Below are 17,732 nucleotides of genomic sequence, written 5' to 3' on the forward strand. Positions count from 1 at the left end.
CCCCAGTGGTCGCAACATATGCCCCGGACGGGGATTCCCTCTGTGATCGATCACGTCAAAACCACAAATCATATCATCGCATTTTTGCGGCAGGCTTGCGTTCTCCTTCATCCAGATCTGCAAAGCACGGCGCTGGTACCAGAGGCTCGCTACCAGACTCCCAGGCATGGTTCTCCTGCCATTTGCAATTAATTCTAGCGCTATGCAAGTGGGAGGCGCAGCCTACTCCAACACACTTTCTGGCAAACGTCGGGCGAAATTCCTTCAATCATGTTCCAGCCCATTCGGGAATTCACGTTGTGTCAAATTCAATGTGGAATCTGGACGAATAATTATACGATGGCCATACAGAGTAGACAGGAATCGTGCTCAGCGCCCTGTCCATATCTCCGCCCACCCTATAGAAAGATCGTCATAATTCGGGGCGCCGAAATTGGTCATCCGAAGATAGCAGCTTCAATCATGGCGACTTGACCTTGGAGATCTTGAAACCCCCCGGCATGCGTGTCTGAAAGACCCCAGTTGGGTCGTACTTGGCCGCCGCGTCCTTCATCTTCCTGATGTTCTCCGCATCGTAGCTTCCAAGCGGGTCCTGGGAGCCGTTGCAGTAGTTTAGGTAGCGGAAGGCCACTGCGCCGTCGATGGACTTGGTGTAGTCTTCCAAGTCTTTTATAGCTGCTTGGACTGTGGGGAAAGAGGCGGTCTCCTGCTCTTTGTCTGGCACCTGCAAGGACATAGACAGTGCGTTGTTAGTTCACAGATGGAATCACGAGGAACTGATCGAGAGCTTGCAGCCTGCGGTTCGACTTACCATGATATCCATGACCAGGAGAACCGAGTCTTCGGTCACGCTTTCGAGACCGAGCATGTTGCCGCCACGCGTAGCCGAGTTCTTGATGAAAGAGGCAGGCAGGGGTTGACTGTTTCCATTATTAGCCTCGGCCACTGTGTACATAGCACTCGAGACCCGACACATGAGAGGGTGGTACAGGTGGTATCAGACGTAATGGGGCTCACAGCATTAACAGTAGATTGAACCGGTCATCGAACATGGCCTTGAACTTCTCGACAAGAGACTCGAATATTTCAAGGGTCTTGTGCAAAGACCTGTCATCAAGCTTGTAGGTCAATGTGAACCATGTGTCACTATCAAGTATTCCGGTTAGCAGCCATACGAATCAAAGTGGCTAACTGCCGAAGGACAAAAGGGTTCGGAGGTTACTCACTACTTGTCAGACGGTAGCAAGAACGCAGCGACCTTTTCGGCGATACTGGTCAGTTTCATGCTGGACTGGCAGGGGATGTCCAGGAACTCTTGGAGCGACTCGGCATTCTCGACACCGTCCAGATGCGTTAGGGTCGTAGAAGAGAATATCTCCTTGGAGACCTCGGGCACGTACATCCAGCCAAAGAGAACGTGGCTGTCGGGGTAGTGGTTGAGGCGCTTGGTAAAGTTGGAGAACGCCTTGAGGAGAGCTTCTTTCTCGGCCTTCTGGTAGATCGCTGTGCCATCCCAGACAGGTGTGGCCGGAAAGGCTTCAAGATCGAAGCGCGTGACCTGATAGGGGTAACGAAGGAGCAACATTAGTTTCAGTTCCCTTTCCCTGTGGATGAGGTTGATTCACGATCCCAAAGTTACTAGAGCCACCTTTGAGAACGCGGAACAGGTCCGTGTTGGCTTGCTCATTGGCCATGACAATAGAACCATCGGCCAGGACGACTTCATAGTTCACCACATAGTCTTGAGCACCTTATTAGTTGTCGTATTTCCGAGATGATGACTCTTGAATCGACCAAGATTTACCACAGGAAAAGCCATAGCGGCAGGTGTAGAACGTTTTGCCGCCACCGGTGATGAAACCACCGACGCCGACGAGTCCCTCACGGCCTCCTGCCACCATCACGCCATCTAGTTAACGAATCATTAGCCCATAAACAGATGTAGTTGGTTCACTGGGTTAGAATCTGGGGGACCAACTTACGGCTTTGCACATGGTCGTAAACATCGGTCCATCGAGCGCCGGGTAGCACGTGAGCAATACCGGTGTCGGCATTGTAGGTGGTTTTCGTCAGGAGGCCGAGGTCAACGGTCACTCCCGACTCGATGTTGTTCGAGCCGGCATAGCAGGTATGGCCACCTCTGTAGAGAGACTGTTATCAGAATTGACATTGCGAGCGACACACGTGCAGGCGGTGCGATGGGAAATCAGGAGAAATGGCGACGATTATGTCTGTGTATACTAACCCACGAAGCGCAAATTTGACATCATCGGTAGATACGATAGCCTTTACGGCCATAGATACTTCTTCCGCATTCCGTGGTTGGACAAAGGCCCAGGGATGGAGACGGGGCGAGCGAGACCAGTAGCTGGCCACTCGGGCGTCGTACTTTTCGTGTCCAGGAAGGTAGAGCACGTCATCTAAGCCCGACTCTCGCAACTTGGCGATGACAGTGTCTCTGTCTGGCTGATCCATGGTTTGCGATGGATGAGGTGGCAATCAAGAGTTGAAGTCCACAGGTAACCAGAGAAGGAAATGAGCCGGATATATGCTCTCGAATTCGAACGAGGTTGCAGAACGTTGGTGAGGTGGCACATACGTCGGGTGAGTAATTGAGAGCGACCTCCCCAAGAACGGAACCCGGAGCAATTGTGGTTACATTGCGTCTTACATCGATCGTAATTGTTCCGAGAACACTGTGGCTGGGTAGGACTCCCTCCCTTTTGGCGGATGACCCAGTAGCCTGGAGGCCACAAGTATTTTCCAAAGCGGGGAAAGTGGCGAGCAGCCTTTACAAATGTCGTCCCTTAACGGTGGTGTGAAGCTTATGCGAAAGAGTTTTGGCAAACATGCCGTCGAGTACCGAGACATCTGCCATCATGTCAGCCACAGTCTTTGGAGATAATGTCAGACCTTATTCTCTTAGTGCTTTACCTACCTCTTGTTTTCTGCTAATGCGTTTCAAGTGTCGATAGGCTTAGCCTGGCTAGCTAACCACCATCGGTTGGGGGCAAGTGATGTTCACGTTTTCCCCCCATAACATATAAAGCAGTTTTTGTCTCGATTCCCCCTCTATGACATTTCTCACCTCAACAGTCCGCTTCATTCCCCGGATCAGACTGGGCAAGATCACACCCACTATCACGTCTAATTAGTGGAGTGTATCAGTGTCACCAAAAGGGATAATTACAGTAGTTCTGGAAACTCCACATTCGTTCAAATGCTCTTTTGACGCGTCAATCCTTCAACAATTCCTCGGTCACGTGGTACAGTGGCAGTACACCCCTCGCATAGGCACGAAGGCGATGCTGTGGGGAGATTCCGCAGCATCGATTTCGTGCGTAAAGGGGAGGACGCAGGTTCGAGTCCTGCCGTGATCATTGTTCTACCTCTTTTTTTGCTATTTTCGTTTCGAAATTTGTATTATTTCTTACACAACAATACTACTGGAACGCCCATTGGTACTTAAAGGTACCCTCAAGTACATCGTGTTGAGTTCGTGTCAGTGAACATAGGACTGTAATCCTTTTGTTATCATCCAAATATATTTGGATTCTATCATATCAACGATAGGGTGGTAATTTACATTGCCCGACTGATGAGGGGACGCGGCCGTATCTCCCTGGCCCACTTCAGCCTGCAAAGACGTTCAAAATGGAGTCCCGCAGGGCGGTGAGTCATCCCTCAACTGGATGGACATGGCCACGGCCGGGTTCGGCGGCTCAATCTGGCCCGCGTTGATGCCACCGATGATGCTTTAAGGCTGTCTACTAGATAGTTGTGTTTAAATTTGTGTATCTCTGAGCGAGAACGACTGGCGTCCGGTCTATCAAACTAGTATCTGTACTTCTTGGGAGACGAGTATCGCGAGATATGCTTATAGTGATATGTAGCAATCGCAGAACCTGCTCTGCGGTACTCTACAGGGGTAGGGACAGGGGCCTTGCCGAGTCCCGCGACTTAGCGCCGAAGAGGCCCCTGTCTAAGCTTGTAGTATATAACCACGATTCTCCTTTTCAATCTTTCTCTCGCCAACTTTCTTTCACCTTTCTTTTTCTTCTTATTCCTCTGCTCTCGCCCTCTGACACATATCGTAAAATCATGTTCCCCTTTCACCCCTTCCCCCGACTGCCACTCGAGTTGCGCCAACGCATCTGGGCCATGGCTATAGAGCCTCGGCTCGTCGTTGTTGCCCATGAGGACTATATTGGTCGGAAGCGGACCCCGCCGCCGCCTTTGCTGGGGGCATGTTCTGAGGCCCGGTCCTTTCTCTTGCAGCATTACTACACCAAGGCTTTCATGAGCTCCGACTCGGCCCAATATCACTATGTGGATTTCGAAGTAGATACTATTCACCTCGACCAATTCGAGTTGGGAAAGTACCCACGCGAGCAGCATTGGATTCAGCAGCTGTCCATTATGGGCTGGAACTCCGAGCTCATTTTCTACAAGCACGGACTCCACCTGGAGGACATGACCGTCCTTAAGAACGTCACAATCCATGACTGCGAGTCTCTCAATGGGGACAACGAGTGGTGGGGTGCTTGGGACAACTTCATGGAGGTGAACTATTTTCGCGATGACCCTGTCCCCTACAGCATCCGAATCCTTGGGCCTCGCAACGTAGATGTACCGGAGATCAACCGACACAACTATCTTAAAGTGGAACGCGACGATCGCAGAAGGCGTGTCGCGGGAAATCCAGACGAGTATAATGAGGTCTCGGATTCGGATGACGAACCGGATGGTCCAGATCGGTTTCGGCTCGGATGGCACCATGTTAAGGGATGTGGATGTCGATCCCAGCAATAAGAGGGCCCAACAGGCACATGAGGTCCAGCGTTTCAAAGGAAGTCATCGACTGGGACGTCGTGAAATATGGGCTAATCGTCCGCTAGTACCTTTTGTAACCTCATTAGTTCATGTTGCCACATTAGGTATGGAATACGCGTAGTCTGCTGGAATGTCAACAAAAGTAACCGGGCCATCGTATCAAACGGCGGAAACCATGATGTTCTCTGTGGGCTCTACATTCGTTCAAATATCCTTCCAACATGATCAATGTCCATTCATTGGTCACGTGGTACAGCGGTAGAATACTCCGGACGAGCGGCTGGGTCCACTGCTTGGTTCTTCCAAGGGTAACCCGAGTAGCATGGAAGGGGGGACGCAGGTTCGATTCCTGCCGTGATCGAGATTTTTTTTATTGCTGTCCTCTCTCCTGTGGTAACAAGCATCTAGGCAAGGATTCAAAATCAAAATCTCATATGATTAGTTGTGCTTTAAAAATAATCACATGGCATATTATGGATGTCAAACAAAGCATTGTGCCCAGTACCTTTGACTTTGGGTGATAAGGCAGACGTGGGCCCCCAAGTTTCGATTTCATTAGTCCCAGCACGATACCATAAAAAGTAGGATGATATGTTGGATGTACCGTAAGTCGTTGGGTGTGCTAATCAAGCATGTCCATATTCCTCCTTCCGAATCCAGATTCCTGACTTACTCGCCCACATGCCGGTCCTTGCCGAGGATGACGGTGCTAACCTCGTCCAGCGGCCTGCCCGTCCGCAGCACGTTCCAAATATACTCGCTGCAATGCGACGCGTGCGCCTCCTTATCGTTCCAAGGCTCGACCGACACGCCGCCGCCCGCCGACCGGACCTGCTTCCGCCAGGTGAACAGGCAGTGCGAGATGTGCCACTCCACCGTGGTCCAGTACTCCTTGCCCTCCTTCGCCAGCTCGTCGATGTCGGTGAGGTTGACGGCCGTCCGTTGCGTCTCCGTCAGCAGGGCCACCTTGTGCAGGTCCGAGACGTAGTAGGGCCAGGCCCCCGCAGGACCGGACCCGGCGACGTCGAACTCGGCCACCAGCTCGTGGTCGACGCAGTGCGTGGGCAGCCAGTCGACGGCGATGTGGTCCCAGGTGCAGCCCATGGCGACGGCCTCCTCATCCGACGTGCCGCACCAGCACGGCGGGTGGTTCTCGCCTCTAAAGACGGACTGTCGCGCCCATTGGAGCGCCCGGGAGGTTGCGTCTATCGCGCCCCATATAGCTAGCAAGGAGCCGACAGCAACCAGTATGACCTGGCTCGGACTCCAATTTCGTGCCTTCCCCTTCTGCCAGAATCTCGGTTTTGATGATGGCTTCTCCGGTGTGAAATCGGCCTGATCGGCGGCTTCGGGATCGGTATTGAGGTGTTGATATTCCATGACTGGCAGTCAGAGGGCCGTCTCTCGCTGCGAGTATGCGTCTTGATATTGTTAGGAAGTGGATAGCAATGATATTATCAAATTACCACAAGGTGTTACAGCAAGTACGAAACAGTGGTTCTCCAGAATCGTCGAAATGAGAAAGGAGATGACTTGTCAGAGCCCGGGGAAGCGGATGGCGGGAGTATTTACAGGAGCTGTGTTGGGTTGGACATCATCACCTAAGATTGGGGGCACCCGACAGAGGCGAGGGAGTGTCGGCATGAACGCTCACTCGTAGGCTGCCATGCAGTTTCCAATATGTGATATCTCTACTTTGCATCTTGAGCGCCTCATTGGTTTGAAGGCTTAGGCTGATGTCAGACTCGGGTCGCGAAGAGTGTTGTGATTGGCAGAAGAGAGGTGCCCGGCCCCGTATTACGGCTGTAGGTATTTTCAGTCGCGCCCCAAACGGCTCCGCCTCATGTACTGCCCCCCTGTTGCGGGACGCTACCAGCCTTACCCGCTGAATGATTAATGAGTGGATTTTCCATGTTGGTGATGCGTGGGTGAGTCAAGCTGAGGTGAGAGTCACCCATCGTCTCTGACGGTGAGCCCGGGGCTTAGCTAAGATGGCATGCATTTTAGGCCCCAGGGAACAGTCAGCAACGACCATGCAGGCAGCACGCCTGGTGCATGGTCGTCGCATGACGCACACCGACACCTAGCAATCAGGCCCATTCTGCTTACTCGAATGAAACGGCAAATGGATTCTGATCGATTCACAATAGTCTCCAAGGCAAACTCCAGAGGCAGCTGTCATCGTAGCGTCCTGATAAGCAGAGTCAGACCCACGTCCCGGGCGCAGATATGCTGACCCGCAAAGACGCAACGCGGGACGGACTTGTGTGTGGCATTCAGTAAACACGGGTCATAGATCCGATACCAGGGAAGAAAATGGATTGATGATGACGGCGCGATTCCAACTGAGCATTCTCACATTCAATGAACTAAGCATTTGAGCAAGAAAGAAGTTGGTGATTATGGAGAAACAAATATTTATGTATCTCGCCATCCCCACTTGCGATCCCATTCTAATTGGCCAAATCGACCCGGATCAACAATGTCGTCATAGCCATTCAATGATTCCCACGCTCGCCAAACCACGCTCATTCCTTTTGATCTAAAGATACACTCGCATTTCATTAGGTAGATGTCCCATAAGCCCCCTTGAAAACCAAAGGTGCCACCATGAGTGGGAGCACGAATCGAGATGTGATGCTCGTGAGTAACCACGACCCTAAGCCTGCCTGACCTTCCTCCCACCTTCATCGCTAACGCACCCCACCACCCCCAGGCCGGCGCCGCCGCCGCCTTCACCGTCGACCTACTCATCTACCCCCTCGACACCCTGAAAACCCGGCAGCAGTCCCAAGACTTCCTGCAGACCTTCGCGGACCCCGCGGCCAAGACCAAGGCGCCCCCGCGGCATCTCTTCCGCGGCCTCTACCAGGGCATCGGCATCGTCATCGTCGCCACGCTGCCGGCGGCGGGAACCTTCTTCACCACGTACGAGGCCGCCAAGACGTTCCTCGGCCGTCACGTCGGACCCGCCGACGGTCGCACGAAGAAGCTGGTCAACCTGCCCCAGCCCCTCGTGCACTCGGCCGCCAGCGCCTTCGCCGAGATGGCCAGCTGCGTCGTCCTGACGCCCGCCGAGGTCATCAAGCAGAACGCGCAGATGGTGCAGCGGCAACAGTCGGGCGCTTCAAGCAACGGCAATCCTGGCATCACGGGCTCCTCATCGATGAAAGCGCTGCGGCAGCTGGCCAGCGGCGGCGGGGCAAGCGCCGGGAGGAAGCTGCTCTCCGGGTACACGGCCATGGTGGCGCGCAACCTGCCCTTCACGGCGCTCCAGTTCCCCATCTTCGAGCACGTGCGGGGGCTGATGTGGAAGAAAGGCGAGGAAGGCAAGCAACAAGAACCCAGCTTGTGGCGGACGGGCTGGATCACGGGGACGAGCGCGGGGCTGGCGGGCAGCTTCGCGGCCGTGGTCACGACGCCCATGGACGTGGTCAAGACGCGCATGATGCTGCAGGCGGGCAGCGACGAGCAGCAGGCCACGAAGAACCAGCCCGGGGCTACCACAGAGGCCAGTAAGCAGGCCGCCGTGAAGAAGGTCAGGGGCTCGCGGGGCGGGCTCGCGGTGGCCCGGCAGGTACTACGCGAGCGGGGTGTGCCGGGCTTGTTCCGAGGCGCAGTGCTCCGAGCGGCCTGGACCGCCGTCGGTAGCGGCTTGTACCTGGGCATGTACGAAGTCTCGAAGGTGTGGCTTACGCGAGGGAGGGCGAGTGAAGAGGATAGCAGTTTTCCTTAAGTGGGCTTCAATCTCCCTATCGCTATTGTACTGTACATACATAGAAGATTCCCAGCTAGCGTGCCATAGACAGAGTCCAAATACGATATAGAGAAAGAGACGCACAGGCTGACGGCCAATCCAAACCACTCGTCGTAACTCATTGTCCAGATACGATCACTAGAGAGGAGGAGGGTTCACATCTTGGCCAATCGACCCTTGGCTTGCGGGTTCTTCTGGGCGCAGGAGTAGGCCCACTCGCTAAAAACCAGCGGGCGTTCCGTCTCCAAAATGAAGGGAGTGAGCCCGTCCATCTGCAGTTTCTGCGGCTTAGACGTGTCGAGATCCTGCGCCGCCCGCATCTCGGCATCTGAGGCCCCGTGCGTGCTCATTGCCCCGTGCAGCCCAGCGCCAAACGGCGCGAACCGGTTCGCCACCCGGTTGACATCGTTCAAGGGACACGCCGGGTCCTGGTTATTAACGATGGCGCTGAAGAACTCTTGCATGGTGTTGCGGTGATAGTAAGGCAGCCACAGCGTGTCCTCGGAGACGTTCCAGCGCGGTGGCACGATGACGAAGTCTACCACGGCAGTCCCCGGCTCCGCCCCGTGTTGCCGTGCCGACAGCACCGTGTACAGGCTCGGGTCATGCTCGTCGAACAGTGTATTGCCCAGCGGGCAGAACCGCCCCAAGTCGAACTTATAGGGGTAGCACGTGCCGTGCCAGCCCGCCACGTCGAAGGGCGTGTACGTCTGCGTGCAGTGCCACAGCTTGCCCGCCAGCCGCGACACAATGGTCCAATCGTTGCCTCCGGTATTGTTGGCCTTGGCGACGCCGTCCTCCAGTGCGCCGTCGAAGGTTGCTGTGGGTATCTGGAAGTCGCGCACGTTGGCCAGGCCCGTCGTGCCCACGATGCCGAGGTCCGGCAGCCGGAAGTGGCCCTGGAACAACTCGCACACGAAACCACGACACGGCTTCCCGTCGGGGAGTGTTACGCGATAACGCACGCCGCGGGGGATGACGGCGATCTCGTTCTGGCGCACCATGAGAAAGCCCAGTTCGGTCTGGATGTCGAGGGCGCCGGACTGCGGGATGATGAGCGTTTCGCCGTCCAGGCTGGAAAAGACGTGGCGGGCCGGCATGTCCTCGGTGGCGCTGAAGACCCAGACGGCGGTACCTTCCTTCTTGACGGGATCGCCGTTGGTTCCCAACAGAGCTTGGCCCGTGATCCAGTGCGCCCTCTCAGGGACGGGGAAGGAGGGCCAGAAGTAGGAGTTGGGGCTGATCTGGGCCGCCGTCACCGACGTTTGCGGGCCGTAGCCCGTCGTTACCTCGAGGGGTACGAAGTCGCCATGCAGCATGGAGGATTGCGACCGGTACAAGAAAGTCTGCAGGTATTGGTCGCGCGGCGATGTAAAAGCGCTCCCGCTGATTCTCTCGGTGCGTAGACCCAGCGGTAGCTTCTGGGGAGTGTTGTTCACTGGTGGGATTGCCCCTTGGAGCGCCTCTGACCTAAACTCCTAATTAGCTGGGTTTCGGCCAGCGATGGCGAACCCAAGAACAGCAACTTACGAGTGATAGTTGCCCAATCCCTCCAGGTACCGGTACGGATCTTTGACAGCAAAATTTGTCATTGGCGCCATTCTCACGATTCAGGTGGTGAAACGGGTGATGGTAAGTTGTGCTGAGGAGGGATGTTTTGGCTTCTAGGGGATTGTAAGCTCATACTTCTCCATCCCCTCAGAAAGCCAAGAGGTCATCCCTAGGCCAAGACTGCGGTACAATGGAAAAACGATCAAGCCAAATACGAAACGAGGTAGAAGAATAGTTGCGATCGTTGGATGTGTCCGTATCGAACGTCGGTTGTCGCCTGGATCTCGGGTTTGGGCAGCTGCCGAGGCACAACCTCGAGGACGTGACCCAACTTGCATGTTCCCCAATTCTTCTCCGCGTTGGGAGTCCCTTTGCCAGCAACCCTTTGAGATAGCAATCTTCAATATGACCAGTGACATAGACCCAGTGGTCACCGATTGGTGTTCTTCGCAAAAAAAGCACCTCGTTTCCGCAATCTGAAGTAAGCATTCGTTCTGATGATGGCTACTCCGCAAAGTCAATCGCTAGGGACGAAACCCGAGGAACCTCGCGACACTGAACCGAGTACGTCCATCTGCGGGGAAGTACTCCAGTTTCCAGCATGTAGAATACGCAACTGCCGTGATTTGCTGCTTGTGTCCACAATTATATTCTGCTGTAGCCAAGATTTCATCCATCACATATGTACGGCGTATTTGAGGAACTGGTTGCGACGCAGCTGGCCATGTATCTATCACACCGCGATTGATGGGGCACGCCGCTGTCTTAGTAGCTCTGTGGTCGGACTCGGGTTCCAATTCGAACAACTATGGCACAGGCTTCATTCGCTTCCAATGTCCCCATCACGCAAGTCTTCTATGTTGATATTCCACCCCGTCGGATCTGGGAAACCTTTCTACCGAACCAGGACAAATATGGGTCAAGCTCCTTGATCTCATCGCCAGCTCCCCAGGATTCGTGCGGCTGTATTGGGGACGGCGGCTGGAGGAGCCGGAGAAGTTGCAACTTCATATCGGTATGCGTCCATCTGTCTAGTTCAGATTGTGCAAGCTGCTAGAGAGGACTAACTCTTAATTGCCGTGAACGCGTAGTCAAGAACACTCTTTCCCAACATCACAGCTTCATTTCCTCTTCAGAATATGTCGATGATGCGTTCCCCTTACTGAAGAGCCTTGTCGTGCCTGGGTCTGCCATCTCCATCCGGCATATATCCCTAACCCATCAGGTGCTCGCCAACCCTCTTTCCAAGCACATGCTGGGCTATCCCATTGGCACGGCAATCTACAAGTCGTGCAACGCCGCCTGGCACGAAGGCGCCTGGCCGCTATGGACGCACGTGGTTCGATACGTGTCCGGATGTTTGGGCATCGCCGGGGGTCAGGTTTTGGAGCCCGTGGATGGCATGGGCGGCAGCTACTGCGTGTATGTGGGGTGGCAGACGGTCCAGCACCATGACGACTATCACCACACGGATCACTTCAAGAAGCACTCTGTCATCCTCCGGATCGGGCACGAGGGCTGGACGGAATACGGGCATGTAGTCTTCGTGGGGGTCAGGGAGAACCAAGTGGGACGGCTCTAAGGGACAAGACTGTAAATAGAGGCGTGTAATTGTTGGCAGCGACAAGACTACCTTTGTCTTACAACACGTATACCACCCTGCCCTATGGTGTTTTGTTTCAATGCTCCATATGACGACAGTTATTCTGAGCCGCTGCTTCTGGTCAAAATACTCACACGAGTGACTGTCTCCATGAAGTACCCAGGTACTGTCGAGTAAATCCCCGCCCCTTGTCTAGCCCCAGTTTTGTGAGATCCAAAGAAGGAAGTCACGACATGCCGGGCGGCTGCCATCAACAATCAAAACACCCAGACGTACATAAAGAGTTACAAACTCCAGTTATACCATCTTCGTCATCATGATCGTCATCATCGTTAGGCACTGTTGGTGTAGCGGTTATCATCTACGATTCCCATTTTCATATGGCTGATTATTGTAGGAGCCGAGTTCGACTCTCGGACAGTGCAGTCACAAAAACATCTTAACAATTTTTTTACCATCCTTCCTGTTTCGTCATTTGTATTGCCAATCGATTCTTCTTGGTGATCTAGATGTATGGAGTACCAGTGCTGTTTGGTTAAATTCATCCTTTTTCGAAATCATCGCATGGGTCTAAATTGACATCTAGTTCGCCCACTGCAACTTGGCAACAATGATACCCTGTCCATCTCCTGGCGGTTGATACAATCCTTCAACCTCGAGGCCTGCCGCCTCCATCAGCGTCATCCATTGGCTCTCGGTCCTTTCCAACCCGGACATGATGAGCATCATCATCAAATCCCATTGAGCTGACAGCAGGTTGCATCCGACATCTGGCAAGATGAAGTCGTTGATTACTAGGTAAGAATACCCAGGTGTCATCGCAGTCTTTACGGTCTTCAAGATCCTCAAGCAGTCTTCGTCGGAGTAGTCATGCATGATGAATTTCATGAAGTAGATTCGTGCTCCTTTGATATATCAGACCTGGACACGCACATAGATCGAAAATCATGAGAGCAAAAGGGTCACGGACCATGAATTGGCGATTCTTCAAAAAAGTCAATCGGGACCTTCCCTATGCAGGCTGACAATTTCGAAGCAGTATCGAGGACTGGCTGTTGGTCCTGCAAAAAGAGCCTGCCTGTGTTCTGGGGATACTTCTTGTGAAACTCCGTGGTATCGTGTCCCCTGCCGCCGGTGATGTCCACTAGTAGCGGAGTCTCGGTGCTAGAACCCTTGACCAGTTTCTCGTCGACAGGGAACCATTCGACCCACGAGGGGCGGCTCCCACGATCGCCCTCGAAGAAGGTCTGTGTGTTGTCGTGAAGTTCTTCGTTCCCTGGGAGGAGCATGTAAGGAAAGAATTCCTTGTCCATTTGGTATGTGTGCTGGATTAAGCCATGTCTGGCGTCGCTGGGGTCCTGGAAATCCGTCTGTTGGAGAAACTCAGGCGCTTTGCCTTGCAACGGCATATAAAAGTCGAAGCTGCACCAATACAACAGGTTAGAGTAGGACATCAAATTCCGGTTATTACTAGTAGCCATGGTTACTCACAGAAATTTGACGGTCCCGACAGCCGTACGCTTACTGAACTCCTTGGTGTACGGCGTAGCGCCATACAGGCCTTCCCTATACTCGGCCACGAAGCCAGACGCGGTTAGAGTGCATAACAATCGTCCTGGCGCGAATTAAGCCCCTGTGATACCTGCTCCGAAAGGTTAGTGGACCAAAAGGAGGATATGCCATACTGAGCAATAGTTCCTCCGCCCTCGTTTTCTTGGCGATATCTGCAGCTTAGCCCCTTCCTCGGCAATCGTAAGAAAGACCCCCAGTTGAACGCGGGTTCGCATCGCTACTCAGGTCACCGGCTAGGTTTACGAGCACTGGTCAGCTGCGGCACTTTCATCAAGAAAAGAACAGTTGCTGTTGGTCCCTTACTGACTGGGCGAACCGAATTAGCGCATCTTGGGGCTTCTCGAGCGATGCCACCAGGTCCCTGGCCGCTTCCAGGGCAGACACCCTGACGGACTCGGGCAAACTGCCTCCCGGCTGCTCTTCGAGGTGGGCTGTTACCTTTGCTGCCGCTTGAAAAGCAGCTTCTCTTGAGTTTTCTTGAGTCATTGTGTGGAGACGTATCAATGTAGGGTGAGGTAACCTGCTCTTTGTGAATCTTTTGTTTCTGTCAGAGAGGATTGAAATGGATCGAAAAGATCGGAAGAAGAAATTGTGTTGACGTTGAGATACGATGAGTACTCTTGGCCCACAGTATTCTGTGATGTGGGATTCGAGAGATACAAAGAGCACTTTATTGTAGGCATCATAGAATTGGAACTTCACCTGTTGATGAGGCGGGGGAGACAGAGTGATGCGCGGTGCTAGCAGCAGCTCACGATGCCAGACTTCATATTGCAGAGTCACTTCGCATACAAGTGGAATCCCCTGATGTGACTATTCGCTAGCAAAGCGGCGTGGAAGTGGAAATTTGACCCCGGTAGCCAACTATATTTCTTCCGGTCGCTTCTAACGTCACATTGGCATGTTCCTCCGGCGCCACATACCTGGGATCGACTGGCCCCATGTGTGGAGAGGATTGTTGGCACATCTGCAGGACCCCATGTCTACCAGAATGCAAGGCATCCGGATACCGAAAATATCCTGGCAGGGTCCGAGTGATCACCTAATCGAGTTCAGACAATGTCCACATGGTCTACGCATCTGTCAACATGAGCAACTGCCAAACCTAGCGAGGGAAATCTGATCCCTGGTCCAAAATGTCGTTACATACATTCCTATCGCCTTTCAGCGCTCGAAATCGGTGCTAGCCACCATCAACTCCAGTAACATGTTGGTTTGATCGAAGACCTAGGGGCAACCAGTCAGTCACGAAGTACATCGCCATTACGCCCCTGTAATTTACTGGTTGACAATCAACAAAGAACACGACTCATATGTCTTTTGTACAACGTTGGCACTTGTTATTTGCCGCAGGACACTGCATATTACTAATTTCCCTGAATATCCTACGGTTGGGTGACTGGTTTTTGGACCAAAAGTGCAGGCGGAATCTGTGGAAGTGCCTAAAGACTGTCTGCATTTCGTTCACAGACACGGATATTCCCAGATCTCATAATGACTTGGCTCAACACCAGCAGAAAGATCGACGTCCAGTTCTCCTCATTGATAGGTTGATTTGTTTTGTGGGTCTAACCCCTGATACCCCTTTCTTGGGGGATTTCAGAACGAGATGCTGATGCTTCACCTAATGCTGACGATGCTACTTATTTCAAAGCCTACAATACAAGTCTCAGGGACATGATCCATTGTGCCGGGGTTGTGGGCACATATTGCGTTGTGGCCTGTGCAAGTTGTCCAAAACCTGCATGTTGCCTTGCCTGTCCGTGGCCTGGTGCCATCGCGGTGCCAGGTTGTATTGCATTGCAATCAAATTACGGCATGTTCAATTATGAATTGACCCTCATATCAAGGTTAGATAGACGAGATGACCTTTTGAGGGACGGTATCTAGTCGTTGGTTGCTGGGATAGCTACGAAACCAATGATGGCTTCATAGGAAGGCATTGGCAGGCTTGATCATACAAACAGTTCAGGGTTGCAGAACCCTCTGAGTTCGAAAGTTATTTCATACGTTGCATTGGAATGAGAGCAAAAGAGAAGCCGCACTCTGTAAAACACATTGGACAATATGAAGGCGAGGAAGAGCATCGATGAAACGAGACGACAAAATAAAAAGTAGAGGAGAGGCAGACGAGAACTCAGTGGAGGTAAATGGTACTCTAGAATGAAAAGGAAAAAGAAAAGAATTGACAAAAAAGCTAGGACGCCCCGAGTGGGAATCGAACCATGCGAAAAACCCCCCTTGAATTACCTCAAGCCAGCCGCCTCCGGGGATTGTTTCTAGCCACTTTTACACAGGTGTTACGTCTGCAACCAACTAGGCCATACGACACAGGGGCCCTTCTGTGCCGGACGGGGTCTCGGTTGGTGGATGCTGAAAAGTTCAGCAATTAGGAATTAAGTACCCTCTGCTGCATCTTTCTGCTGGCAACAATCGCCTGCCCACCTGCTTCTCAAACCCTACTCAACACACCGTATGCTTCTTTACTGGCTACCCGGTCAGACCAGGGCAGCTGCTTTCATGAATACAGCGATGGATGATCATCCAGGACCTTTCTCCTGCTTATCCAGTACCCGAACTCGTGAACATCAAACGAGGTATTAGGCGATCAACGGCTGGTAATTCAGATGAAACCACTTCGACTATTCATCTAGCTGGCAAGTTTCCTTGATTAAATGAGTAACTAGGCTGTGAAATTGAAATTCAACGCAATGGATTTGCCCTTATCCCCCCAAACAGGTGAAGTTCAGACGCCGTGTTGGTGCCCATCTTACTTGAGCACTCGTAATTCATGATATCAACCTCCACCACCACCCTGAGAATCCCAGGCATATTGTGAAATTCAACGCAAACTTTCCCACCATTTAATACGGATGAGAAACCACTGACGCAAAACATCCATGTAAATTCACCGCAAAGTCGTCTCGCCGGCTTGATCAAAACCACCAGCTCAAATCTCATCTTCAGACATCGCACCCGCATCATCAGAGCTCACGTCCTCATACTTCCGCTTGCGAGAACCTTCCTCCTGGTCTTCCTGGTGGTCCATCTCAATAGTCCAGACGTCCTCCAACTTCAGCATGGCAGGCTCCTGCTCTTCCTTCTTGACCTTCACCACCTTACCAAACTTCTCCATAAGCTCGTCATTCTCCTTCTCCAGGGTGATAATCTTTGCTTCGGCGCGGCTTAGCTTAAGCTTAAGCTCGCGGTTCTCATCGAGGCTCTCGTTGATGGTGTCGGCTTTCATATCGAACTTCCCCTCGAGGGCCTGGATGTGGTTTGCTTGGATCAGGCGCTGCTGCTCGTCGGCATCTGACTTGACGATCAACTGTTCTCCCCAGTCGCCATAATCTCCGCGTTGGAGGCTATACTTCAGCTTCCGATACTTGTGTTCCGTGGCGTGGTGCTCCTTACGCTCCGCTTCGAGCTTACGGGCGACTCGTTCTTTAATGGTGACGGCAGACTTCTTGCCCTCCCAGGCTAAGCGTTCGGCCTCTCGGATCTGCTGCTTCACTCCCTCGTACAGCTCGACGAGCTGCTTCTTAGTGGTCTTGGAAAGGACTCCCTTCTCTTGGGCGAGGACCTTCTGCCACGCGAGGTCATGCTTATCGGCGGTGAGGAGGGGCTTTATCTCCCCCTCGGCCTCGGCAACCGGCACGCTGGCCTGTTCATCAAGCTGCTTGCGCTCGAACCAGTAGTGAAAGTACTGGGAGTGGCGTGGCTCAGATGTGCCGTTCGTGTTGACATGACCCGACCAGGGATAATCGTGGTTCTTGCCTAAGAATTCAGTGTTAGCTTTGCTGGACTGCTTGCCACAAAAGGGTTTAGGGATGTTCCCTTACAGGCCTCAAACCACTGCTCCTCGGCCATCAAAAGGTCTGCGTGAGGCTGAGATACTGGAGGTTGAACGTTACGTCGGTACAACATCTTGACGGTGTTCTCAGCCCACGCCTTGTCAGTGGCGGTTCTGGCTGCTGCGCCCTGGAGGTGGGAGACCTTGCTGAGCACCTGCGCCTTGGGTGTCTGGGAGTTCGAGGACTGATATAAGGAAGTGAGTCAATCTCAATCATCACCAAAGTCGTTATCAAGAACAGGAACTACTTACCGAAGACATGATGTTGGATTGGGGTATTTTATCTTGAAAGCTCCAGTTGGTTCGTACGGAGTATCAATGGAAGGTGATGATATTTCCTTTCTCTGGGAAGTGGAAGTTGTAATGGATTCCGTACCACCTGCTTGTCGACTTGGCTTGTTGTTTGTAAACACTTGCAGATGGTTGTTGATTATGAATGTTTCGTCGGTGGAAAGGAAGAGCAGCTATGGGAATTGATTACGACTTTGGACTCGCGAGCAAGTAATGGGCTGGGTATTTTAGGGGTACGATGAAGGTGTGAGGTTGTGGAAAGGATGGTGTGT

The 17,732-nt window shown here is 52.8% G+C and overlaps 9 protein-coding genes across 9 annotated transcripts; 3 read left to right on the plus strand and 6 right to left on the minus strand.

Moving 5' to 3' along the window:
• Positions 1–460: 460 nt before the first annotated feature.
• On the minus strand, positions 461–2,475 carry PG985_014354 (uncharacterized protein; the record flags this gene model as incomplete). Its single annotated transcript, XM_066834120.1, has 8 exons — positions 461–724; positions 812–920; positions 1,018–1,146; positions 1,251–1,558; positions 1,626–1,741; positions 1,805–1,909; positions 1,983–2,140; positions 2,246–2,475. 8 exons carry the CDS (start codon positions 2,473–2,475, stop codon positions 461–463), a joined length of 1,419 nt encoding a protein of 472 aa, XP_066678860.1.
• A 1,626-nt stretch (positions 2,476–4,101) lies between these two features.
• PG985_014355 (uncharacterized protein) lies at positions 4,102–4,812 on the plus strand (the record flags this gene model as incomplete). Its single annotated transcript, XM_066834121.1, has 1 exon — positions 4,102–4,812. One exon carries the CDS (start codon positions 4,102–4,104, stop codon positions 4,810–4,812), a length of 711 nt encoding a protein of 236 aa, XP_066678861.1.
• Positions 4,813–5,502: 690 nt separating this feature from the next.
• PG985_014356 (uncharacterized protein) lies at positions 5,503–6,213 on the minus strand (the record flags this gene model as incomplete). Its single annotated transcript, XM_066834122.1, has 1 exon — positions 5,503–6,213. One exon carries the CDS (start codon positions 6,211–6,213, stop codon positions 5,503–5,505), a length of 711 nt encoding a protein of 236 aa, XP_066678862.1.
• Positions 6,214–7,443: 1,230 nt separating this feature from the next.
• Positions 7,444–8,569, plus strand: PG985_014357 (mitochondrial carrier domain-containing protein; the record flags this gene model as incomplete). The annotated part of the gene is made up of 2 exons (XM_066834123.1): positions 7,444–7,476; positions 7,550–8,569. 2 exons carry the CDS (start codon positions 7,444–7,446, stop codon positions 8,567–8,569), a joined length of 1,053 nt encoding a protein of 350 aa, XP_066678863.1.
• Positions 8,570–8,745: 176 nt separating this feature from the next.
• PG985_014358 (homogentisate 1-2-dioxygenase) lies at positions 8,746–10,191 on the minus strand (the record flags this gene model as incomplete). Its single annotated transcript, XM_066834124.1, has 2 exons — positions 8,746–10,060; positions 10,121–10,191. The coding sequence occupies 2 exons, from the start codon at positions 10,189–10,191 to the stop codon at positions 8,746–8,748; spliced, it is 1,386 nt and encodes a 461-aa protein (XP_066678864.1).
• Positions 10,192–10,641: 450 nt separating this feature from the next.
• PG985_014359 (uncharacterized protein) lies at positions 10,642–11,723 on the plus strand (the record flags this gene model as incomplete). The annotated part of the gene is made up of 3 exons (XM_066834125.1): positions 10,642–10,705; positions 11,049–11,156; positions 11,233–11,723. The coding sequence occupies 3 exons, from the start codon at positions 10,642–10,644 to the stop codon at positions 11,721–11,723; spliced, it is 663 nt and encodes a 220-aa protein (XP_066678865.1).
• Positions 11,724–12,326: 603 nt separating this feature from the next.
• PG985_014360 (O-methyltransferase) lies at positions 12,327–13,225 on the minus strand (the record flags this gene model as incomplete). Its single annotated transcript, XM_066834126.1, has 2 exons — positions 12,327–12,649; positions 12,715–13,225. The coding sequence occupies 2 exons, from the start codon at positions 13,223–13,225 to the stop codon at positions 12,327–12,329; spliced, it is 834 nt and encodes a 277-aa protein (XP_066678866.1).
• Positions 13,226–13,338: 113 nt separating this feature from the next.
• On the minus strand, positions 13,339–13,745 carry PG985_014361 (uncharacterized protein; the record flags this gene model as incomplete). Its single annotated transcript, XM_066834127.1, has 2 exons — positions 13,339–13,533; positions 13,620–13,745. Coding segments are annotated over 2 exons (321 nt in total), but the record flags the coding sequence as incomplete, so codon positions are not given.
• Positions 13,746–16,266: 2,521 nt separating this feature from the next.
• On the minus strand, positions 16,267–17,430 carry PG985_014362 (uncharacterized protein; the record flags this gene model as incomplete). Its single annotated transcript, XM_066834128.1, has 3 exons — positions 16,267–17,093; positions 17,159–17,354; positions 17,422–17,430. The coding sequence occupies 3 exons, from the start codon at positions 17,428–17,430 to the stop codon at positions 16,267–16,269; spliced, it is 1,032 nt and encodes a 343-aa protein (XP_066678868.1).
• Positions 17,431–17,732: the final 302 nt, after the last annotated feature.

The sequence above is a fragment of the Apiospora marii genome (genome assembly GCF_038362585.1).
Source record: "Apiospora marii strain CBS 49790 chromosome Unknown utg000011l_segment0_segment0, whole genome shotgun sequence".
Taxonomy (NCBI): Eukaryota; Fungi; Ascomycota; class Sordariomycetes; order Amphisphaeriales; family Apiosporaceae; genus Apiospora; species Apiospora marii.